Consider the following 24,738-nt stretch of genomic DNA (forward strand, 5'->3'; position numbering starts at 1 on the left):
GCTGGCGGCGGGGAGGCCCGGCGGGCGGGCGAAGGGCTGAGGCGGCCCCGGTGGCGGCGGCGGGCGGGGCGGGCGCTCAGGAGTCAAGGGGCCCGGGGGTGGGGGGGCGGGGAGACGGGGGTGGGAGCGGAGGGGAGGGAGGACGAGGGGAGGGGAGGGGAGGAGCCGCTCGGCCCGCGCAGCTTCCGAACCGGAAAGTTGGTCTTGCCGAAGTCCCGCCACCCCGGCGTGCGCACTCCGCTCCGCTCCGGCCGCGAGCCTCCGGGCCGGGCCGGCCGCCGGGGGAGCCCGCGGAGGGGACACGAGCCCGGAGAGAAGGTCCGGAGAGAGGGGACACCAGAGCCTGAGCGGGGCCGGCGCGCCGAGAGCCGCCGCGGACGAGTGGAGGCGACCGGCCGGCCCTCCGCGCCCGGAGCGCAGGAGGCTCGGCGCCCGAGCAGCCCGGCGAGACAAAGGCGCCGGCCGGAGCCCTGCCCGCGGCCGCCCGCTCCGGGAGGGGCGGCGGGCGGTGGCGGGGGGGGGGCGCGGCGCGGGGCGCGGGCGGCGGCGCAGACACTCTATAAAGGGGCGAGCCCGGCGCGCCGGCGGAGAGGCGCCGCGCGGACGCCGCGAAAGTTTGCTGCCTGTGCCCGGGGCCAGGCGGCCGCCGCGGCCCGCGCCGCTCCCGGCCCGCCGGGCCGCACCGGGCGCCGAGGAGAGCGGAGCCCGCGATGTGAGGCGGCGCCGGCCGCGCGCCCGGGTCCCGCAGGCGCCGGCCCCTCCTCGCCGCGCGGCCGCTAATTGCGAGCGCGGCCTCATTTGCATAGGCCGCCCGAGTCCGCTGGAGGCCGGCCAATCGGCGCGGCCCTCCGCTAATGGCCATGCATTATTCACCAGCCTAATTGCTCAGCCCCATGCGCGGCCCGCGCAACCGCCGCCGCCGCCGCCCGCGCCCCGCGCCCCGCGCCCGCCCGGCCGCCCCGCGCCGTCCCCGCTGGCCGCCCCGCTGATGCCGCTTCCCCGCGCGGGGCCCGCGCGCCGCTAGCAGCATGTCTCGGCGCAAGCAGGCCAAGCCCCAGCACCTCAAGTCGGACGAGGAGCTGCCGCCGCCGGACGGGGCTCCCGAGCACGGTGAGGGCCCGCGGACCGCGGCGGCGCACGGGGGCCTGGGGGGAGCGCGGGCGGCGGGCGCCGCGCACCGGGGAAGTTCCCCGGCTCCTGCGAGCCAGTGTCTGCCGCGCGGCGCTCGGCCCGGGCGGGCCTGCTCGGGGACCCGGTCCTCCACCGGAGCGCGCGGCGCGGGAGTGCGGGAGAAGTAAACTTGGCTCGGCCGCCCGGAGTTGAGCTGCGCACGGAGGCGCCACGGCTCTGGGACCGCTCGGAGTCCGCGCTGCCCGGCGGAGGCCGGCGGGCCGAGCCGGGCGCTGGCGGGAGGGGCCGCGCCGCCGCCTCCGCGCCGCCCCTCGGGCTCCCCGCGCCCGGACGCTGGGGCCGGCCTCGGCGATCGCGGCGTCCCCAGGGCGGTCGCGGCGGCGGGGACGCGTCCGGGGCTCACCCACCACCGGACGCGGGCCGGGGAGGCCGCTGCCGGGACAGCTTTGTTAGGCGCCCGGCGCCCTGGCCGGTGCGCGCTCGGAGCGGGTCCGCCGCCCTGACCCCGGCTGGCCAGAGGCCGCCCTGTGTGCCCGAGGGCCGCGGAGCTCGCGGTTCCGGGCGAGCCGACAAACCAGTGATCCCATTCCGAGGACAGTAGGAAGTCGGTGTCGCCTGGCCTTTCCTAATGGCCGCCTTGGGAATTAACCCCGGGGTGAGCTGCGCAGCGGCGCGGGGGGGTGGTCCTTGCACGCGGTAGGACCCCGGCACGTTTCTGGTGCCTCTCGGTTTTCTGGGGCCTCTTCCTGTTCTTTTGGAGGCGCCGCGGGCAACTCTGCAGCCAGCTGGCGGGTAGGAACTTCCTGCCCATCCAGGAGGGAAGGTAGGAGCCACGAAAGTTAGCGCTCGGCGAGGAGCCGGCTGGCCGTGGCCGCGCCCCAGCCCGGGAAGTTAGGGCCCCGGCCGCTCCGGCCTCCCGCTGCCCGCGGATCCCCAGGGGGCGGGAGGGGCGGCCGCGGCGCGTTCGCGGGACGAAGGGAGACCCTCCACTGCCCCTGAGCCCGGGCATCGAGTAGTTTGTTCCCTACAAAATAGGCCGGCCAACTTTTTAGATTAACCTATTCTAAGTGGTTTAGAGCAGATACGCGTCTTTTCGCTTTGAGAATTAGCCTGCAGAAAATAAAAAGTTGAAGAGTTTAGCGTGCGGTGTCGTAAAGTTTGCAAAAGCCGGTATACGTCCGCATCGGAATGGAGAACGCGAGTAAAGACTTCTTACGCGGCTGGGAATTCAGGAATTAAAATTTGAGAACTCGTGAGGGTCTTTTTGTCGCAGCGGAGGTAAGGGAGTCTTATCTGTGTCGCCTGGTCACCCAAGATTAGAACGGGAGATATGCTAAAAAGAAACGCTTGCATATGGTGGGTAGATTAAGGACAAAGAATCTTTTTGTCATGGAAATGGGTTTTTTTTTGTTTTGTTTACTTCATCACATAGAATTTCTCACACTTGGTTTGTTTTCTATTGCCCTCAATGACTACATGATCAAATGAATGGATTTATTTCTGCCGAATGAGAAAGACAGTCTTTCCTTCAAAAGAACTACATTGCATCCCAGTGAGGAATTTTAAAGCTTTATTATTGTGGCTCCTGAATAGCTTAAAATCGGCTTTCACAGCCGCCCCAAAACGCAACAATGTAAATACTTCTGAGCTTTGTAGGGTCGTTATCAAAATGTGCAATGTCTCCTTTTATTAAAGCATATTTTAATTAATAGAGTAAAACCCCTTGTATTTAACAATTAACAAGCTGAGGCACTGCTATTCATTTTTAATTTCACTTCAGAAATGAGAGCGTGGTGAACCTCCTAGTGTAAGCGTGTGGAGGGGTCCAGAGCCCTTATTTGAAAACCTAAGATGGAGTAAATTATTCACAAGTTCTCTTTTGAATTCCCCTTGTTGTTACTGAATTTATTTAGGGGTGAAACACATTCAGGTTTTTTTTACCCACCGTGGGATTAAAGTTTCTGTCAGCCTGTGTTTTTCACAATCATTCAGGGTTGTAATCAAGATATTGCCACAGTTCCTGATCGTATTTTGCAACAGGCCAGAAATAGCCTGTCTGGGGCTGAGCCTTAGTCAAGTAGTGTGTTCCCTCGATTGTTCGGGCGAACTGTTTAAAAAATAGTTCTTTCTGATTTAATTATTCTGAAGCTGATTGTTCATGGAGCATAAAAGATAGTCTGTTCTCTCTTCACTTAAGGCACGTTCACGTATAGATTGCTCTGTTGTACTGACCGTCATCAGGAGGAGAACTAAGTAAAATATTTTTTTTAAAGCTAAATGGTTGTGAAAACTAAATTACTCCAACGTGAATCAGATATTCTCCAAATTATATTCTGTTAAATGCAGTGGAAATCAACAGACTATGCATGAAGTTATAAGCGACCTAAGTTAGGTTACAGTGTTTTAGAAACGAAGTAAATAATTCCTTTGTATTCCTTTGGATGTTACATGTTAATTAAAGCAGTAGATGCCCGCAATAAAATGGAAGGTTCTTGATAATGATATGAAACACAAATATTCTATGCAAAAATTTTAGTATAATGTGGGGGGAGGCAGTCACATTAATTTACAGTAGAAGACTTTATTTCTTTAAAAAAAAAGAAATCTGACTATTATCTTTCAGGCTTTGGTTTTTAGGCAAGCAGTGAAAAGATAGCTGTCCAAAAATGCTTCAGTGCTCTCCAAACCTTATTGCAGGAATGAAATATGATGACATATGTAGAATGAGAAAAAGTGATAAAGATTTACGTTAAAGTTCTAAAGTTATCCTGTTGTAAAAATGTGTTTTAAGGATGACTGGGACTAAACTTACATTCCCACTAGGTACTATCTTTTAAAATTGCAAATTGTTTCATTCCTGTTTCCGAAAATTTAGAAATAAGTGGGATGCAGCTTTAGGATTCAGTTAATTAAATGTATGCCACAATAATGAAATCTTTTGAGCCAGCCGAATATTTTTGTTCTAAGAAAAATTAATTAAAACTTCTAATGACGGAACAGCACTTACACTCCTACTAAGAGCTTTAAAAGGTGTTTGTTGCTGTCCTTCACTGGATAAAATACAGCTTAGGAAAGATACATTTTACTGCCCTTAGAAGGAAAGTATGTATTTAAGGAGAAACAAAAGGATATTATAATTTAGAGCAGTTTGCCATCCTGTATTTTGTTTGTTTTTATTTTCTGCCAACTCACAGTTACATGGCTATCTTAAAAATCCTTTTAAATGATCCTGTGATTTAAGACTTTACCAGTGGTGTTCATAGACCGTGTTTGAATTAAGGGGAAGAAGGCCCCCAGCCCTGGGTGAAGAGATCTTTTCTCTTTTATCTGTCTGTGCATGCTTTGCCTTCAGAGCTCTGGGCACTCACTCACACACTTACAATTCAGCATTCCAAAAGGAAACAATACAGAAGCCACTTTCTGACATCCCTAGGCAGACTGTTTTCTCTGAAACATGAAAGGTAAGGAGTAAGTTAAGCAGGGAGGGAAAGGAAAAGAAGAATTTGCGAACGTTTATTTTTTAAATGACATTTAAAATCCTAACCTATTTAAAAATGCATAATTTGGTGGCCAATAAAAAGCATGCCAGTTAATTCTCACCTTACAGAGAAAGAGCTGATTATGTTACAGTTAAGGGGTTGGTTTTTTTTAGGCACCATTTAAACTTCTACAGTCTACTCATAATGCAATATTTTTTGATCTGTTTAGAGCCAGAAAATGAAGAAGGTATGGACCAACAGCAGGAATTACTTACCAAGCTGATTATGTTTTGTGTACAAGATGATGGCAAAAGGAGGCCAAAGTGGGTCAGATTTCATTTTCAAGTACAATCTCTAAGAGGCTTTGCCATTCACCCCGAGATAGCTCCAAGAACGTTTTCTTTTGGGGGGAATTCAGTAAAGGTACAACCAAGGTTTCCGTTCTGTGTACTGACCACCAGTTAGAATTTAGCATTCTTAAATGTAAGTATTTTATTTACATGAAATAAAAACCTTCTTAACTGTCAATGAGGTCATGCCCCATCCTTCAATGCTGCATATAGTTTCAAGAAGGATAATTTTTAAATAATACTTATAATAGGAAGAGGTTTTGTTAGTTTTCATTTTCCTTCATGATTTCTTGACCAGTTGCTAGGATACGAACAGCATATCTTAGTCTGGGGAAGATGAGGGCTAATTCTACCACTGGTGGGACAGGTTTGTAGTTACAGCATATGTGAAGTTGCCACACACTTCATATAAAATCAGGCATAAGTAAAGTCTGTGTAGAAATTGAATGTTTTACTATTACCTTACATAAACTTTTACATTTGAAAAAAAGAGCCCGGTCCTTAGATTTTTTTCTCTTGTTAAGTTGAACACCTTTATGACCTAAAGTGCAGTTAACTGTGTGATTCCCAAGCAAATAAGGCGAGTCATATCACAGAAAGTGAGATATTAATTGAAATAATAAAATAATGTAATGGGCTCTATTTATGTTAGAGGTTAGGATTTGATCTGTTTGTTGAAGGCAAGAGTTCTCTGGGCTGAACCATTGCCCACCAAAGAGACCTGAGGCTGCCAGGGTGGCGTCCAACTCCGCGGTGCCCTCCGTGGGCCTGTCTTTTCCGGTCATCCCAGATTCGTTATGCTAACCATCGGGGACCCCTCCCCTCCTAATTCCCGGGAAGCCTTGGGGCCCACACAGCGTCCAGCCTTGGTGGCCTGGGGTCTGTGGGAAGGAGGGCGTGCAGAGGGCTGGCAGCTTCCCACCCATCTCCGCGAAGGTGGGTGGTTCAGGGTGCTGCTGCGACAGACCTGCTGACTTAACCTTTGCCTGCTTTGCCCTGCCGGGGGTGGCCACTAGATGTCAAGCTCATAATACAATGAGTGCATCTGTGCTGTTGACCTTGGCAACAGGACTCACCAGTGTTCTGTTAAGTGTTAACACTGGCTCCGAGTGCGGACTGGGGACCCACGAGTTTGCTCTGTGCTGCTCGGTTTATCAAATGCCCATCTAGTGCAGCACAAGTGTTTATAGTGCTCAAAGAGGGAGAGAGAACCGTTTTCTTTTGTGTGGCTGTTACATCTTGAACTGTTTAATTAACCCTGCAGGTGCCATGGCGCTTGGTCTTCATTCGCCGGCGTTCTCGGTCCTCTTTTCCAGAGTGCCCTCTTCACAGCACCGTTTGGTAATTGAGTTAGGGCTCTGCACTGCAGAGCCGCTAGCTTCAACCCCCCAGGGCAGGGCTTTTCCTGGATGATTTTTCGCATGTGTGTAAACTTCGCCCGTAGAAATGGAACAGTGCGGTGAGGTGATGACAAATCATGGAAATGATTTAATGACCTAACCCCGAGTGCAAGCAGTCCGAGGGTTACAGTTGATCGGCGCCTTGTTCCCGGACACCGTGTAGTTCCTGCTGCTCTGGGGCTGTTTAGACCCAGGTGTTTATACGTCTAAGTGGCTTTGCTTATTTATGTGTTTTTATGCGCGGTGGATTTGAAAAGTAACGTGTCGAGGCCCGTAGGCGCTTCCGCAGAGGGGTGTCGTGGAGCAGCACGTTTAATTTCATGTGTGAGGTTAAACCTCCGCCTCTGAACCGAAGGTGACCCTGCACAGACCTTGTTTTTCCCCCTCCCCGAGCTTTGATGGAAATTGTTTGCATTTGCCGCCGTATTCCAGGTTTGGGCGTTCTCGGTGAGGCAGAGTGATACCCGTGTATTCATCGTAAGCAAGATTACAGCGTAACGTGTGAGTGAAAGAACTATTGTGCAACCTTAAAGTGTAACAAACATCTTATTATTTGATGCAGCAGATAGTTAACACAAGTGAACGTTGTGGCCGCTTTCCATCTGCGTGTGTCCATAAAGGAAACAGTGTTTCCCCTCCCTGGTGCATCACCCCACAGATGAAAAACCGCAAATGTTTTAAACAGAAGACGTTTGGCGCCTGTGCCACAGGTGGTCCTTACTTAACAAATTTGAGGCGTGGGCCGCTGAGTCGGCGGAAGCGGCCTGCGGGTCAGTGCGGCTTGGGCGAGGCACGAGCGCCCTCCGCTGTTCCGCTCCGAGCTCACACGCTTGGAGGTCTAGGAAAAGGACAAAATTTTTCTGTTGCGTCTGGAATTTCTTCTACATTGTTAAACACGGTAGGGGTCTCTATTTGTCTCCTCCTGCTTCACAGCTTGGGCTCAGTATGTGATAATTCATCTTTCTTTATGGGATTCAAAGCTATCATAAGGAGTTAAAAAGAATTAATTTGCAAGAAAATAGTGTCTCCTAACAATTTGGGAAAACTTGAAAAATGCTTCCTAGATTTTTAAGGGATGGAAAAGGCACAGGAGAAAGTAAGGATTCCTTTCCTAGAGACCCACGTGGCATTTTCAAGTCACTGATTAAAGTGGAGAAGTTAACATTCCTTTTCCCGGTAAGGAACGTTTGCTTCTCTTTTCGTTAATTGTAAGGGATTTAAAATGCGTAGCAAAAGGGTGGCAGAATAAAGGTGAGAGTTTGGGCCTGATCAGCAAAATTATCGAACACCTGTTTACTGCCCTTTGTAATTCGGTTACTGATTTGCAAGGCCCAGCCTCCTGGAAGGAGAGAATAAGAAAGCCTTGCTGAGAACTGCAGTTTGAATTTTTTAAAGAAAGCATCTGGTCTCAAATATTCTTATCTATGTTACAGGCACGCTTTTAACTCGTGGCTTTAAAAGATCATCGTGAGTGTAAACATTCTGTCCATCTTCTGCCACGTCGTTTTTATTTGGAAGGCCGCATATGCTTTTGCAGGCAGCGAAGACATGATCCTTGTATAACATGATCCTTGTGTATTGTATAGCAGACCAGGAATCGGAGCTGAGAGAGCAATGGGAAGGGGATCCTTTCACACCCAGAGTTGTCCTAAGAATAGGGACATTTTTGCTAAACGTTTTCTGCATTTTTTATCAGTGAGAAGGAAAAAAATCATGTCATTTTAAGACTGCTGTTGGAGCTGTTTTTTGGTTGGAGGCCTCTCTGAAAGGCGGTGGCACCCTTTCCCCCTCCTGCAGCCCCCAGAGGCGGCACGCTTACTCAAGAACGTTTGAACGGTGAGGCTTAGAAACGCTGGAAATCTCAGGCATAAATAGCAAGCGTGGGGCTAGCTGTAGAAACTAATTGCACGTTTCCTCTCCACCTGAAACAGCTTCCTCTTCTCGCCTCCGTGCTTTTCGCTCCTCCTGACTGCGTTCAGGAAGACAGACTCGGCGTTACGTGCAGACACCCGGCTCACAGCCATGGCTGGTACATCCTTGGTGTTAGCAAAGTAGAGAGCTCTTTCCAATACGTCTTCTTCCTCGCATTGGTAGCCCACGGATACAGCAAAACTGGGTGGTACTTTCAGAAAGTAACCTCAACCAAATATTCCCGTTAACCAAGAAGGGAAGACTCTTGGCTAAGTTCTGTTCCTGGGCGCATTGGTTGGCGTTTTTCTTCACTAGTTCTAAGAGAACCCTGGTGCACTGTGAGGCCCCTGCCTATTTACAGTTTGAAGTCTCTTAGTTATTGAGGAGCCAGTATGCAAAAAGTAAATTATTTCGACATTAATGATAATGTTAACAGTGCTTGTTTTTCAGTTCCCCCTTAAAGGAAGAAAGAATTTTCCCATTGCATTAGGAAGTAAATTTCTCAAACCTTGTACTGTTGTTGCAGTGGCTTTGACGTGGTTTCACCTTGAAACAAACTTTTTTGAGCCATGTCAACAAATGGATATAATAACTTCTATTTTTAGAATGAAAAGCCAGTTACACATGTAAATTTAATTGAAAGGTAGTTGGATACATTCGAATCCGACCTAATACTGGCTTAAAACAATGGCAGGATTAAGGGCTTTGGAAGTTGCATGATAAAATTTGGAGCTGCTGTCAGATCTCTCCTATATGGGTTTTCTAGTTATATAGACAGCATTTTTTTAAAGATAACTGCTTCCAGATGAGCACATCTACACTGTAACACGATGCACGTAATCACTGTAACGGAACTGCCATCGAAGCAAGTTACAACAACTTACTTTGCATCTCGCTCTCCTGAATGTGGCGGAAGGCTGCTGCTTTCACTCTGGACTCAACTGCAGTCTTGCTGCTTCTGAAGAGCTGTGTCCCTAGTGAAACAGGCTCGTTTTGGTTCTCCCCTACCAACCAATTCAGTTGAAGTGCTTGTTGTTGTTTGAAAACATTCTTAAAATATGCACCCAAAATTTCAATTGCACACATGACGTATTAGAGGCTTTTCATTTGCATTCATTGTACTCAAGACTGTCTTGTGAAATTTGTGCTTCTCTGTAACTTTTATGGAATGCTAATCCTACTGAGATTTTGATCGTGAAACAAGTGGAAATAACAGTTGAAGTGATCACGTTATGGTACTTCATACAGACCCCAGTAAGAAAAATTACAGGTGGTGATTCTAAATTATTTGCCCCCAATAAAAAATCTGAATTGTATTGAAGAATGTTTTTCCCTCGCTTATTGTAGTTTTTAAAATATGTTTTCGTTAAAAGGCAAATTTATTATGAAACTTGGGTTATAAAATCCAACAATTATTGGTTTTGTTAGGTTCACTAACATAACGAACTAACAGGTCCCAAATGCCATTTTCACCCAATTTTCTCCCTTCGGTTTTGCTTTGCTTCTTCAATTTTAGAGGAATACAGTGGAGGCTTATATTACTTTGACAAGAATATCTTCACTGTGTTTAGGTAACTATCAATTTGCGTTAAACAAAATGGCTTATTATTTGGTAAATAGTACTTAAATATTATTCTATGCACAGTTTCTACAATGGAGAAATAATTGTAATTTTGCTAACCTGCCAATGGGAGAAGAAGAAAATTACCTTCCCAACTTCCATGAGTTTGGAGGTGAACCCAAAATACTTAACACATGGAAAAAACCAATAGAAATGTAAAAATTTATCTTTAAAGTAAATAGAGATTTCTTTGGGCTGCTTAAGACCTGTGAGAAAAGTACAGTGTAAAATAAAAGTGCTGTTTCTCTTTTTCACATGCCACAGTTGTTACAAAGAAAATCTGGGAAATGTTCCTCTGTAAAGATATAATTTATTTATAATTAGTTAATTCTTCCAACAGTCAACGCACTTTACCAGAAATCAGCCTAATTTTTAAGCATTTTCTCAGTGAATTGTCCCTAAGCACATATTCCATGTGAAAAAAAAAGTATTCTTTTATAGCACAGGGAACTATATGCAATATCTTGTAATAATCTATAATGGAAAAGGATCTGAAAAAGAATATATATATAAAACAAATATATATATATATAAATTAACTGAATCATTTTGCTATATACCTGAAACTAACACAACATTGTAAATCAACTGTACTTCAATAATAATTTTTAGGAAAAAGAATTCTTTGGACACAGCATACACTGTGTTTGTGTCAAATTCTAAATGTATGTACCATGTGAATGCTTTTGTATACCATGTAAGTTATACATTTTTCTTCTCTAAGGAATAAATGTAAAAAACATTTCAAGAAATTAGCAATATTTAATTTCTTGGTGTTTTTCTTTTTAAAAAGTATTAAAATTAAAAAGCTCTGTGAAGAGTACGGCAGGCCTTCTGTATCATAGCTTTAAAGTGGTAGTGTTCAGTTATGATTAATAATTACACTAGTTCATGATGTACCGTAACACGGCTTCCAACTTGATGGCTTGGTGCAGAGGAACTTTTTTTTAAGGGCCACTTACGTTTTTAATATGTGGGTCTACGGGAGAACATTCCACTATTGTAAAGAAATTTAAAAGTAGAGATTCTTTGCACTGTGTGATAATGTTTAAACTACATAACTAAAATTTGAGATAGCCCCTGTTTTCTTATCAGTCATTAAGAAATTATTTACCTGAAGAGTTGAGGGGTTTTTCCTGCCCTGTTCCATAACCTTTGCAGGTTTCAGATGAGTTTTTGCATACATTGAACAAAGTTAAGTACTCCGAGTATTTATTTGTTAACGCTCCTATCTGCAGTATCAATCAGCTGTCTTTGCTTCCAGCTGCACTCAGCCTCATTACAGACACCTATTACATTCCTCCCTCATACGGTAATGAGACTTCCTGCAGTCTGAGCTTCAGCACCGAATTCAGTTTAAAAGTCTAGCAGGTCCTTATGGGCTGCAAGCTCTAACTTCTTTTCCCCTTCAAATGGTTGAGCCAGTTAAGAAAATGCTAATTGAACACTGCTAATCATTTTTTAAAGGCAAGTATAAATTACCTGGAAATAGCAACCTCATGGAGAGCAGCCTGCTAGCCTCAAAGAATAGTTTGACCTTCTTTTCCAGTAGAGGGACTACATATTCTTACAGGATGTTTTTTTACAAATCAGATTTCACTACTGAGATCAGTGCCGAATCCTTCTCCTAAAACTCTAAAAGAGAAAACCTGGAGCCTTCTTAGCAAATCCATTTGTCGATGTTTCAATAGTAAACGATTTCCGGGGACGCAAACTTGAGGATGTGTGGCTCTCACACTCAACTATGCACGACAACAAAGGGCCGATTTGCAGCTGTCATTTGTCTCCGTTCAAGCTGATTTGTTGCTGTCACTCCATCCACAAGTTGACAAAAAGCAGTCGCAAGGCAGTGCTACCCAGGCCGGCATGTGGAGCCTGAGGAATCGTTGAACGCTGCCTGTCACCCCAACGTCCCAAAAAAATAGGAGCTGGGAATGTCATCGGATGTTGATTTCTTGTTCCCGTATAGCTATTTATTTGATCAGGTGTGAATGAGAATTGTTGATTAAACAGGGCTGTTATTCGGCAGAAGAGGGTATAGGAGTCAGGAAGTCGCTGCCTACAACAGTAATTAAACATGTGTAACCAATTAGAGGGTTTCCACTATGGCACAAGTATATAATTTGCTATGTCTTTCTATGAGAATAGATGAAAATAGGTACAAAAAGTGTGACTACAACATTCTCATGTTAAACGTGTCAGCATAAATGAACTTTGAATATATAATTTCTAGTTTGTTAGCAATCTGCAGAACACGATTGACCAGTAACAATAACATGTAATTTTGGTTCATTTAGCCAAGAAATATTGCATCTGACAGAGCCAATTAATTGTATTAAACGTGATTAATTTTAGGCCCAGACTATATTGATGGTATTCATTTGGCAAATCCTGAAATGTACCCTCTCTGGAGGAAAGTACGATGGCCGAAAAGATACAGGATTGATCTGTTGATCAAACTACAAGTTGGAGAGATTGTTTTTCTGAGCAGAGATGTAAGAAGTGCTTATATATTCTTTGTTATATTTACAAATGCAAGTATTTAGCTGAAATTTCCTCCATGAAATAAATGCCCATTGATCTGAAAGCTTCTGCAGAATTACATTAAATCTCTAATGTCTCGGCGCGGCATACAGATAATAAATCTTCGTGGTCCAAGCCCGGGAGAGTGGCAGCGGCCGGCTCTCCTGTCAGGTGCTGACGTGAGTTTGAAAGGTTACAGATTAGTTTAGCAATGTTAAGTGAACTGGCAAAGGCATCTCTAATTTTGCTGGAAATGAGGAAGCCCAGTGGTCGGGGGAGTCCTAATGAGCCCATCGAAAGCTGGCTTTGTACCCAGCAGACAGGGTGGTTGCAGATTGTATGAAAATATTGGAAATCAATGGCGTCTATGGAATTTCATTAAGAAGCGGTATCCACAATTGATAGAGCCTCATAATTCGATGGATGGTGCTAAGAAAATGATTAGCTAGCTAGAAAGAGTCATAGGATACGCGTGCCGGGACGTCAGAAATGTTGAAGTGGGGTAATTTGTACAAAATAAAAAATATTGATTTTACTTATGTGCAGAATTTTGAGATGGAGGGCAGGCTGTCTCGCAAGGCCCTGGCTGATGTAATGTCTTGCTTTTCCAGCGGCCCCCGGGGAGGGCGCCGAGGACGGGGACAGCGGGAACGAGAGCCGGAGTGGAAGCGAGGAGACGCACGTCTGTGATAAGTGCTGCGCCGAGTTCTTCAAGTGGACGGACCTCCTGGAGCACAAGAAGGCCTGCACCAAGAACCCCCTGGTGCTGATCGTCAGCGAAGATGAGCCGGCCCCGCCCTCTGAAGAGTTTCCAGAACCTTCTCCGGCCAGCTCTCCCAGCGAGCACACGGAGAGTGAGGCTGCCGAGGAGACGGCCCCCACAGAGGGCGGGGAGGGCGGGGCGGTGAGGGCCCCCGAGAAGGAGGACGAGCCCATGGAAGTGGGCCCCTCCGTGGACAAGAGCTTCCAGAGCCCGGGCCCCACGCACGCAGGGAAGCCGCCTCTACCTCAGGTCCCTGAACCGGCCCCCGTGGCCGCCTACAGCATGCCAAACACCAACGTGACGCTGGAGACCCTCCTGAGCACCAAGGTGGCCGTGGCACAGTTCTCCCAGAACACGAGGGCTGCAGGAGCCGTGGGATCCAGCGGCGGGGTGGCGGCCGTGGCCATCCCCGTGATCCTGGAGCAGCTCATGGCCCTGCAGCAACAGCAGATCCACCAGCTGCAGCTCATCGAGCAGATCCGCAGCCAGGTGGCCATGATGAACCACCAGCCGCCGCGGCCACCGCTGAACCCCAGAGCGGCCACGGGGGCCCAGAGCGCCCCGTTGCCCACCTCCGGCCAGCTCCCGGGGCTGGCCGCGCACTCGGCCCTGCAGCTCTCAGCCGGGGCCGCCCCCGTCCCCACGGCACCCGGCCCTGCCACCCAGCCGGCCGCCTACGAGGGCCCCCAACACCTGGCCCAGCCGGCGTCCGGAGCCAGCACTCCGCACGTCCCGGGCGGGGGCCCCTCCGGCCCCGAGCCCGGCGCCCCGGCGTCCTCCGGCGCGGCCCCGGCCTCCACTGCCCCGGCCCCGGCGGTCAGCGCCTCCGGCGCCCCCTGCCGGCCGCAGAACGCTTCCACGCCCCCTGCCCTGGGGCCCGGGCCCCTCCTCAGCTCGGCGCCCAGCCTGCCAAGCCCACTTCTACCTCAGACCTCCGCCGGCAGTGTCATCTTCCCCAACCCGCTGGTCAGCATCGCAGCCACGGCCAGCGCGCTGGACCCCCTGTCGGCCCTCATGAAGCACCGCAAGGGCAAGCCCCCCAATGTGTCGGTGTTCGAGCCCAAGGCCAACGCCGAGGACTCCTTCTTCAAGCACAAGTGCAGGTTCTGTGCCAAGGTGTTTGGGAGCGACAGCGCCCTGCAGATCCACCTGCGCTCCCACACGGGCGAGCGGCCCTTCAAGTGCAACATCTGCGGCAACCGCTTCTCCACCAAGGGCAACCTGAAGGTCCACTTCCAGAGGCACAAGGAGAAGTACCCCCACATCCAGATGAACCCCTACCCCGTCCCCGAGTACCTGGACAGCGTGCCCACCTGTTCCGGGATCCCCTACGGGATGTCACTGCCCCCGGAGAAGCCGGCCACCACCTGGCTGGACAGCAAGCCCGTGCTGCCCACGGTGCCCACGTCGGTCGGGATGCAGCTCCCGCCCACCCTCCCCGGCGTCAGCCTCGGCAGCTATGCCGACTCCCCCAGCCTCACCCCCGCCAGCCGCTCCCCGCAGCGGCCCTCGCCGGCGTCCAGCGAGTGCCCCTCTCTGTCCCCAGGCCTGACCAGCTCCGAGGTGGTGACCGCCGAGTCCCCGCAGCCGGCACCCGGCGGGTCTTCCCTGCCCAAGACCGAGCCCATGAGCCTGCCTTGCACAAACGCCAGGGCGGGGGACGTCCCCGCCACTGGGCAGGTGTCTGCCGCGTCCGCCCTCGCGGACAGCAGCCTGTCCCCCGGCCTCTGCAGCCCGGTCCTCCCGGCCGGCGCCGAGCAGTTCAAGGCCAAGTTTCCCTTCGGAGGGCTGCTTGACTCTATGCAAACGTCCGAAACCTCCAAGCTGCAGCAGCTGGTGGAGAACATCGACAAGAAGGTGACGGACCCCAACCAGTGCGCCATCTGCCACCGCGTGCTGAGCTGCCAGAGCGCCCTGAAGATGCACTACCGGACGCACACGGGCGAGCGGCCCTTCAAGTGCAAGATCTGCGGGCGCGCCTTCACCACCAAGGGCAACCTGAAGACGCACTTCGGGGTCCACCGCGCCAAGCCGCCCCTGCGCGTGCAGCACTCCTGCCCCATCTGCCAGAAGAAGTTCACCAACGCCGTGGTCCTGCAGCAGCACATTCGCATGCACATGGGGGGGCAGATCCCCAACACGCCACTGCCCGAGGGCTTCCAGGACGCCATGGACGCCGAGCTGCCCTACGATGAGAAGGCCACGGACGCCCTGAGCGGCTACGACGATGACATGGACGAGAACTCCCTGGAGGAGGACGCCGAGCTGAAGGACACGGCTGGCGACCCATCCAAGCCGCTGCTGGCCTTCTCAAGCTCCTGCCCGCCCTCCCCGCCGTCCGTCATCTCCAGCATCGCCGCCCTGGAGAACCAGATGAAGATGATGGACTCGGTCATGAGCTGCCCCCAGATGACCGCCCTCAAGTCCCTGGAGAACGGGTCCGGGGAGAGCGACCGTCTGAGCAACGACTCCTCGTCAGCTGTGGGCGACCTGGAGAGCCGGAGCGCGGGCAGCCCGGCCCTGTCCGAGTCATCCTCCTTGCAGGCCCTGTCGCCCGGGAACAGTAACAGCGAGAGCCTGCCTTCTAAGTCCCCGGGCCTCGGCACCCAGGAGGAGCCGCCGGAGCCGCCGCTGAAGACGGAGAGGCAGGACAGCCCGCCCCCCGGGCCCGAGAACGGAGGGGCGCTGGACCTGACGGCCCCCCACCCCGGCCGGCCGGCCATCAAGGAGGAGGCGCCCTGTAGCCTGCTGTTCCTGAGCCGAGATCGGGGTAAGTGTGCGAGCACCGCGTGTCGTGTCTGTGCGAAGCCTTTTGCTTGCAGGAGCGCGCTGCAGACCCACCTCCGCAGGCACACCAAGGAGCGGCCGTTCGTCTGCGCGGCCTGCGGGCGCGGCTGCTCCACCCTGGGTAACTTAAAGCAGCACTTGCTGACCCACAGGTTGCGCGAGCCGCTTCCCCAGTTGCTTGACCCCAGCTTTGCTCTAGGTCCCGGCCAGGGCACCCCGAGCCTGGGTCCCGGCTCCGCGCCCGCCACGATCAAAACGGAAGTGAACGGGCACAGCAAGGCCGGCCCCTTGGCCGAGGGCCCGCCGCTGCCGGCTCCCATCCAGGTGCCTGCGGGGCCCCCGACGGTGATGAGCCCCGGCCTCGCGCCCATGCTGGCCCCCCCGCCGCGCCGGACGCCCAAGCAGCACAACTGCCAGTCGTGCGGGAAGACCTTCTCCTCGGCCAGCGCCCTGCAGATCCACGAGCGCACCCACACCGGGGAGAAGCCCTTCGGCTGCACCATCTGCGGGAGAGCGTTCACCACCAAGGGCAACCTCAAGGTGAGGGCCGCCCGGGAAGCCCCTGCGTCCACCTCCCGTGGTCCTGGCCAGGGGCACGGCTGCTGCCGAGCCCCCGAGAGACAGCGCGGCGTGTGCCTGCGTGGCGTGTGGTGTGAGCGCGCTTGTGTGTCATGGGTGAGTCTGCACCGTGTGTGTGCCTGCGTGTGCGCGTTGCCTGCGGTGCTCCCACGCGTGTCCGGTGGCAGCGAGGAGCTTGCCTTCCACGCGGGCCCGGCCTCCCCTTGAGGGCTGGTGCTGCCTGCGTGGCTGCAGGGCGTCGGGGTGACGCTCGCTGGCTGACAGGGCAGGCCCAGGGCCGGCGCTGCCCGGAGGCCAGTGGGACGCTGACACCAAGAGAACCGGGCCTGTAGATGCTCGCAGGTGACGCCAGTGATGCAAGTCCCGCCCCGAGGCCAGGGGTCAGATCTGTGGTTCTGGCCACTTGGCTGCCACGAGGGCCCAGCGGGCACCTGGGAGAAGCTTCCCAGCCTGAGGGCCGGGGGAGGGGAGGACGGTACAGCGACGTCACGACGTCACGTTTGCGTCTGAGGTACGGCCACGCCGCCCGTTTTCCCCGGAGGTGTGGAGTGTGTGGCCGGGCACCGAGGACCCGTCCAGGGCCGTGCCCACACCCTCAGGGGAGTGTGCCGCTTTGCAGCCCACGTCAGGCGCCTGCGTGGGTCTCAGTGAGCCCTCGGGGACCTGTGGCCTCCGCTTGCTGGTAGCGTGAAAGCCGCCTGAGGGCTCTGCTGACCACAGGTGCCCAGACGGGAGAAAACCAGGCACGGGCACAGTGAAGCCAGGGGTTCTGGGGGGCGGGGCAGGAGCTTCGGGACCCTCCGGGTGGCCCGTGGGTCTGACGCCTTAGGGGGGAAATGATTCCATCCAGCTGTGCAGCTCTGTGTACTTGACAGAAGGAAACGTTGCAGGTTCAAATATAAGATGCTCAGGAAAGCTCACCTAACAAGTTTGTTGTCCCAAAGGAATGCTTAGGCTGGGGAAGAGGGCAAGGAAAGGAGCTGGAGGGAGTCCCCAGGTCCCCGGGCGTCTCTGTGACCCCAGGGCTGGGTGCACTCACGCCCAGGTGTGTCTCGTGTCCCCCGCAGGTGCACATGGGCACCCACATGTGGAACAACGCCCCTGCCAGGCGCGGCCGCCGCCTGTCGGTGGAGAACCCCATGGCCCTGCTGGGTGGTGACGCCCTGAAGTTCTCCGAGATGTTCCAGAAGGATCTGGCTGCACGGGCCATGAACGTGGACCCCAGCTTTTGGAACCAGTACGCCGCAGCCATCACCAACGGGCTGGCCATGAAGAACAATGAGATCTCCGTCATCCAGAACGGAGGCCTCCCCCAGCTCCCAGTAAGTCTCGGGGGAAGCGCGCTCCCCTCCCTGGGCTCCCTGGCTGCCGGGCTGGACAAGGCGCGGCCTGGCAGCAGCCCGCCCATCGCAGGGCTGGACAAAGCCAAGTCGGACGCGGGAGCCGGCCGGCCGTTCACGCGGTTCATTGAGGATAACAAGGAGATCGGGATTAACTAGCCACGTCCCTGCCCTGTGGGTCCCCTTCCCCATTCACCCAGAGCAGGAAAGACGTCACCGGGTGGCTGCCCGAGGTGGCCTCACCCGCTGCCCGGTGCGCCTTTCGCCGTGAGCTTGACCGTCCTCGAGAACTCGGCAACCTTTGAAATAGATTTAAGTCAAAAAGAGACGTCCTCGGAGAGCCACCTTGGGAACGGAAGGGGCTCAGAGCACATCCATTCCGTCCCTCCAAAGCCCAGCAGTGCCCAGAGGGGGCTCCCCGCCCTATTCCAGGAAACTCGTTCAGTGGTTTTGTTCGAATTAGTTAGAAACTTGAACTCTGTCCTTAGAACTCTTATCTCGAAGACGTGGTCTAGTGCTCCCGGCGCCGTGTAGCATGGCAGTACCTTCGTCTGTGGTATTTATGATGTTAAGATGATGCGGGTAACAGACAATACAGCCCAACTTTAACGGAAGCTTCTGTACTGCAGAATACAACTGGCTGTGTGATTTTTGTTTTTTAAAGCAAGATTTGTTTTACTATAAATAAGTGGGTTATTTCCATGCAGGCAAAATTGTGAAGTTCTGTTAGGAAAGAGCATGCTTTTCGTGTGCAAGCACCTGTCAGTAACAAGCCTTTTTTTTTTTTTTTTTTTTTTAATTTAAATGTTTGTAGCTGCTATGTGGATATAGTGTTCTCTAGTGTGGTGTGTAGCCCAGCAGTTGGGAACAAGTTACAGACAGACACCACCGTGAATTATTCACAACGTTATAGCAGTTGTGAGTACATATCTCGCATTATCAAACCTGTACAATAAAAAGGTAATGTTTGTATAATGTGGTTGAAAACTCTTAATTTATACTCTTGCACTTTTAGTATTTTGTATTAGGGAGGTTTGTCTATAATTGGAAAATTTTAAAAGATGTAAAGTATTTTATAAATAGTACTTTGATTGAAGGAAAATGAAGAGGAAAAAAAAAAAAAAAAGCTGTTACAGTCTTAGGTCAGACGGTATGAGAAATCTGTGCTCCTTAACCGGAAAAGCCTCCAAGACTTGTCAGTTCCTCAATAAACTAGGGCCTGCTGTTTCTTAAATTAAATGATTTAACTTTTCTACGAAGCCCATTTAAAAACTTGACCACCCTAAGAAAACTTTGATGAATTCATCTTAGGACTGTGACACCAGTACACGCCAGGAAGTAAGCGAGAGAGCACTGCATAGGCATGACGCTACTGTAGCCTCCGCTCTCTTTCTCGCACGCCCCCCGGACGAGAGTTTGACTGCCTGCGAGGCCTGCTTTTCTGCTCAGTAAACTGCAGGGAGGGTCGGGGCCAGGCAGCATAATCAGTCATAACCGGGACGTTTTTCTGAGTTCCTGACTTATTTATTATCTTCTCAGATGAAAACAAAGCACACTGTCATCTGATCAAAGCACAGTCTCGTGCTGGTGATTCTGCCCATTGCCCCGTGTCAGGCAAGGGCCCTGGGCAGGTGCCGGGCGGCGGGGCTGAGCCAGGCCCACACAGAAGTGTTGTGTGCTCTACCTCATTTTGTGCGTTGCAAGCATGCTGGAGTCTGAGACCGTGAACTTCCTCTGGCAGTGCTGTCCTAGGTCGTCGTGGGTGGCCGGGTGACAGTGCGAGGGGCTGAGTCCCCGAGGAAGCAGTCGAGCCTTCTCAGTTGAAACCGAGACATAGGACCATCTTTCCAACACAGCCACAGCAACAAGTCACATCGTGTCGCTGAACAGAGTTTCAAAGACTCACAGATAAGCAGACCTAGCCGTGATCTCTGTCGGAAACGAACCCTGAACTCTCCAGCTCTGTTTCCCACGCAGGTGGGATGGCGCGTGCCCGGGGTACCCTCTCCTCTCACGGGATGGGTCGGGGGGTCCCAGCGTCGGGAAGAGAAAACAGGTGCTTGGTGTCGCTGTGTTTCAGCAGTGAATGTTCTTATTATTTATGTGTCCTTTTTGCTGTGATTTTTTTTTTTTCCTTTTTGGTTAGTATTTGGTACCATGTAGTGTTCTCTCCTCGCAAAAGGGTGTGTATATAACGTAAGAAAAGAGAAATGTAAAGTGCTGTAAATAAGATGGCCCATGACGGGACAGTGAGACTGTCCCCACCCTGTGCTCAGGGCGAGGCTGTCCCTCTCCGCATGGTGAAGAGACACTATTTTTCTATTGCAACACCGTGTAGGGCCAGGGGCCTCCCTGAACCAGTGGAGAATTGTTACCCAGATCCAATATTTTTTATGATGAAATCTGTGGCTTGACACATCTACTGATTGAAATGGATGTCTTAGTCTAGGTTCCTATTTTTGTCATACGGAATTGAATAAAATGCAGGATGTAATATTATTTCTGAATGGCGTTCCTTGATTATTCTAATGGAGAAAGTGGAATTTGAGGTTACGGTCATTGGTGGTGGACGTATATTCGTGGTGTTTCTCCAAGGAAAGTCACTGGGTTCTGAGAGCTTAGATCTATTAAGCCATATCTAAGCGTGTCTTGATTGGTCTCGAAATTTTCATGTTTCACCTTTTTCTAAAATAAAAGTGCAGCCTCCTAACTGTGGATTTTTTTTTTTAATTTACGTCTTTGATGGAAGAAGATGTAGTAGAAAATGCTTAATTATTAGAGACTATTGGCAGTGTCCAAAAACGACTACACTCTGAATTACCATCCCCTTGTCGGCATTGAGGGAAAATAACGGCTCTTCAGGTCCCTTGAAAACTAAATCGCTGTGCCTCTAGTGACAATTTGGGAGGGAGGTGCAGGGAGCACAGTGTGGCCGCTGTCGGCACCCTGCACCTGTGAGTTCCAGATGGAGGACGCCCTTCACTTGAAAAGAAGCTTTACCTTGCCGATAACATTTGAGAAGACTTAAAACTTTAAATCATTTAATAGCTCCTGGATTACAAGATACACAATCCATTTCTTCTTTTTAAAAAATAGCTACTGATACCTGGAAGCCACAGTAAACTTCACCTGGGAAATGCTGGGTGATTTTGAAGGCGCGATAAGGTACTAACCACTAAACTAACTGCCCAGCCTCCCGGCAGGTATCGTATAATCATAAGCCTTAGGAATTAAATCCTGTTGATTGCCGAGCTAGAGAGAAATCATGAGATACAAACCTCAGATAGTAAAGTGACTTTTTTTTACATATGGTAAGGAAATAGCGAAGATTTCTACAATCATTTAAAGTAATTAATATAAGTTAAGATGCAAGGGAAAACAAAAGAGATTTACTTCTTATTTCAAAAACGTTTCCAACATAAAAGCAGAGGTGTTCGGGCTTCACGAGCCTGGGTATTTACTTCTTTCTGACATCAATTCTGGCTGCTCAGACCATATATCAAAGAATCATAAATGCCAACAATCCCTAAAAATTATTTGTTTAAATATATATCTATTCTGAGTTCATTACAGGAACCGTTAACATTTCAGACTAATTAAAAAGTATCGCTTAAGGGCTAAGAAGCAATTGTTTTTAAACGCTCACTGTTTAATTTTGTCCCCGTGGAAGCTTGAAGGCAGCCTGGGTTCCCTGCCTGCCTTTCCTCTGTGCTTGGCAGACAGCGCCCAGCTCCTGCTTCGGCTTTAAGGAGCTGCAGCAAACATCAGGGGTGTTTCTTTATTACCGGGCTGCACGGACGTTTCCAGCCCAACCGCCTTCAACTCACCGTATTTATTTTGGCCGTCTGTCTAAACCGCGCAAGTCCAAACCCCTCATTTCTTTCCTCTGGTGCATGCTTGCAGTGGATAATAATGTCACATACGTGTAATTCTGTGTCCTGCCTGTCACCTTGCGAGCATGCCTGCCAACCTGTGGGCCTCGGAGTTCAGTCTTTGTGTTCAAAATCCTGTGCTCATTTGCTAATTACCGGCACTGAGGCACTCGTTCATTCCTTCAAGAAGTTTTTTAGGGACACAGTGCTTCTTTGAAAAACAGAGGCTGTGAAACGTTTCTATCAGCAGCAGGTCTCTTGGCCGATTTTTAGCTACAGGAAGAATTCATCTACAAGATAGTCAATACAAAACTAGGAAAAAAATTAAGTCCCCCTTTTCTTTTGCACTCAAGTGGGAAATACTGCGTATTGTTTCAGCATTTTTTATGAAGGGAAAACTTTAAAATGAAATCACCATAGAAACATTGTCCTGCCGTTCTCCTGTCCACAGTTTTGTGCCAAGTCACCAGGCGTGAGCGTGTGGGCATCGCCCCGAGTGGCCCAGGTTGGCTGCTCCGCAGTGAGGCTCGGGCAGGGGACAGGTGGGGACAGGGCCAGGCTGCCCCCTTGCCTGGCTGTGCCCTGTGAAAGCTGCAGCCTTCCCTCCTCACTCTGCTTCCTGATCTGTAACAACGGGGGAGAATTTGATCCTTAAAATTTCCTCTTCTAAGAGCCGGTGTTTTTTTTTTTTTTTTGAAAGAACTACTACTAGTGTACATCTTTCTTCCCCCCCCCAAAATTCACTAGACAGACTAATTGACGGTATTTGTACAGAGAGAAAATACAAATGATTACCTAAGAATATAAATATTGAAAAATCTATTACAAATGACTTTGCTAAAGAAAATATGTGGAATCATATTTGGACCATGAAAAATGTGTTGGTATCTTTGATTTTTTTATCATTAAATTTATTGAAGCTTTTTAAAATGCAACTATATTTAAGGTAAAATAAAGTCAATCTCTGTGAACATTACGCTGACTGCACTTTCTATCAGAAAAGAGACTTTTTTTAATGGTTTGGTTTTTGTCCTGTGCACTGTACACCTCACATGCAGCGCCTCATTGAGGTAATTAATATACGTCTATCTATACATCAATATATTCAAAAGAGGATGCAGTTAAAAGCAGGTGTTATCTCTCGTTCTTTCAGCGAAAGATTGAGAACCTAACTATTAACATCGGGTGTGCTGCCCTGATTTATAACCGCATCGGCGGTCTGTGGTCTGACTTCTTTGGAAGCCTTAGAGATTGTACTTGGGGGCCTCTACCTCACCCCCTTATGGCTGACTTCAGGGTTGCACTGAGCGCCGCACCCCAGCCAGTGGGAGATGACCAGAAAGTTGGCGAGGCAGGAAAGAGAGGAAAGGGGTGTCATCGACGTAAGAGTACATTCGTGTTCTGTTCTATCAGAGGTTCTCTACGCCACTAAATGGAAAACGTGATTCGTAAGCCCGCCCTGAAGTAAAGGGATCTGTGCGTATCCATGTGAATCACTCACTGTATCTGATTCAAACGTGGAAATAAACGTCTGACTACCATAGTCCCAAATGTGCTTATTTGTGAACACGGGAATTTTGCAAATTCCCCCAAACACTTTCTAAGCTGGTCTGTTGTGCGTATTTTTAAATCACAGTATTATCTATAAATTAGGAAAGTTGCAGAAGTGTGAGTTCCTTCACGTTCCATCTGGTACTTTCAGTGCTCTCTGATTCCATTTATTAATTTTCTTTCTGGCTTAACCTCCAGGACACCTGAATTTTCATAACTTTTTACAAGTAGAGACACAAATATTTTTAAATGACCAAAGTTGTCACATTTCTTTTATAACTGGCGCATCTCTTGATTATATACATGTTATAAAGCATTTCTGTTTCATTTTACTTTTTCTATTTACGGTGTCAAGGACAGCTTAGGAAAAGCTCTCGTTATGACCTAAACTTACCCAGAGGAAGAAATATGTCACACCTGCCCACAAACACCACCGCCGAGGAAAAACAGGCAGGCTTAGAAAAACTATTTTCCACCCTTCGGATGGTGAAAGTTTTAGGGATACGCAGTAGGAAAAGCATATAGAAACTTCCCCGCGCATTCAAATAATTGAGAGATAAGTTAGATTTTTGAATTCGTTTTCCTTGACTAACAAGCCTAGAGTTGTTTGGGTTTTTTCCCCCTAGGAAATCGGCTGGTCTAGGAGCAGTTCTTGGGGTAATGACTGTGCTTGAGAGCAAGAAGCATGGACACCTCCTTTAGGTTTTGTCTTTCGGCATTTCCATCCTTTATTTGGTTTCTTGTTTGGGGCTGTTTGTTCTGCTGTTTCTGATGTTTAGTAACAGAGCTTTAGGTGCTGCCCCTAAATGCAGAGGCGGTACGGGTAGGGCTTTGGGGTCACCGAGAAAAGGGTTCTGGAACCCAGATGTTTCCTATTTGGGACTTTAAAAAATTGTAGGTAATTGAAAAGAGGTAGGTGCTGTGAAGGCATTCTCTTCTAAAGGTGAACAATTCTCTTACGTGCCATCGTCTGCAGACACTTGGGCTGAATAAGTCACCCAGCCAGTGGATAATTTCACCCCAAAATGACTATAGCTCTTTATTTACTACATATGGAGAAAAGACCACCAACTTATAAAAGAAGCCAGTCTTGAAACTGTACCAGCAGTGGAAAAAAACACTAACAGAGACATAAAGAATATAACACTCACCAACATCTCCGAGAGTTTTATAGCTGCGTTAACCTCATAGATTTTCAATTAAGAGCTATAGGCAATTTAGGAAAATGAAGTTGATCAATAAATATTGGTAAATGATTAGCTTTTCCTGAGGACAACTGCACATTTTTCATAACCTCAGGACATTTTATAGGACTTGAACAAATCCTGGCGTATTGTTTAAGGTAATGAGTCTCCCAACTCATTTGTTACAATGAACTCCTTCCTCATCCGCTGAAAGACCCTTCCTTCATGTTTCTCCCTTTGCATTGCC

General features: G+C 50.0%; 1 protein-coding gene across 1 annotated transcript; it reads left to right on the top strand.

Moving 5' to 3' along the window:
• Positions 1-1,028: 1,028 nt before the first annotated feature.
• Positions 1,029-18,093, top strand: SALL3 (spalt like transcription factor 3). Its single transcript, XM_027118867.1, has 3 exons — positions 1,029-1,110; positions 13,027-16,505; positions 17,612-18,093. Exons 1-3 carry the CDS (start codon positions 1,029-1,031, stop codon positions 18,041-18,043), a joined length of 3,993 nt encoding a protein of 1,330 aa, XP_026974668.1. The 3' UTR covers positions 18,044-18,093.
• Positions 18,094-24,738: the final 6,645 nt, after the last annotated feature.

This window comes from Aethalodelphis obliquidens, unplaced genomic scaffold, assembly GCF_003676395.1.
Source record: "Aethalodelphis obliquidens isolate GAN/ISIS:26980383/991018 unplaced genomic scaffold, ASM367639v1 scaffold19, whole genome shotgun sequence".
Lineage (NCBI taxonomy): Eukaryota > Metazoa > Chordata > Mammalia > Artiodactyla > Delphinidae > Aethalodelphis > Aethalodelphis obliquidens.

Excerpts from the sequence above, each read along its gene's own strand:
- SALL3 (XM_027118867.1), top strand. The coding sequence starts at position 1,029 with ATGTCTCGGCGCAAGCAGGCCAAGCCCCAGCACCTCAAGTCGGACGAG. Across the intron at positions 1,111-13,026 it reads GGACGGGGCTCCCGAGCACG|CGGCCCCCGGGGAGGGCGCC; the intron begins GTGAGGGCCCGC and ends TTGCTTTTCCAG. Across the intron at positions 16,506-17,611 it reads CCACCAAGGGCAACCTCAAG|GTGCACATGGGCACCCACAT; the intron begins GTGAGGGCCGCC and ends TGTCCCCCGCAG.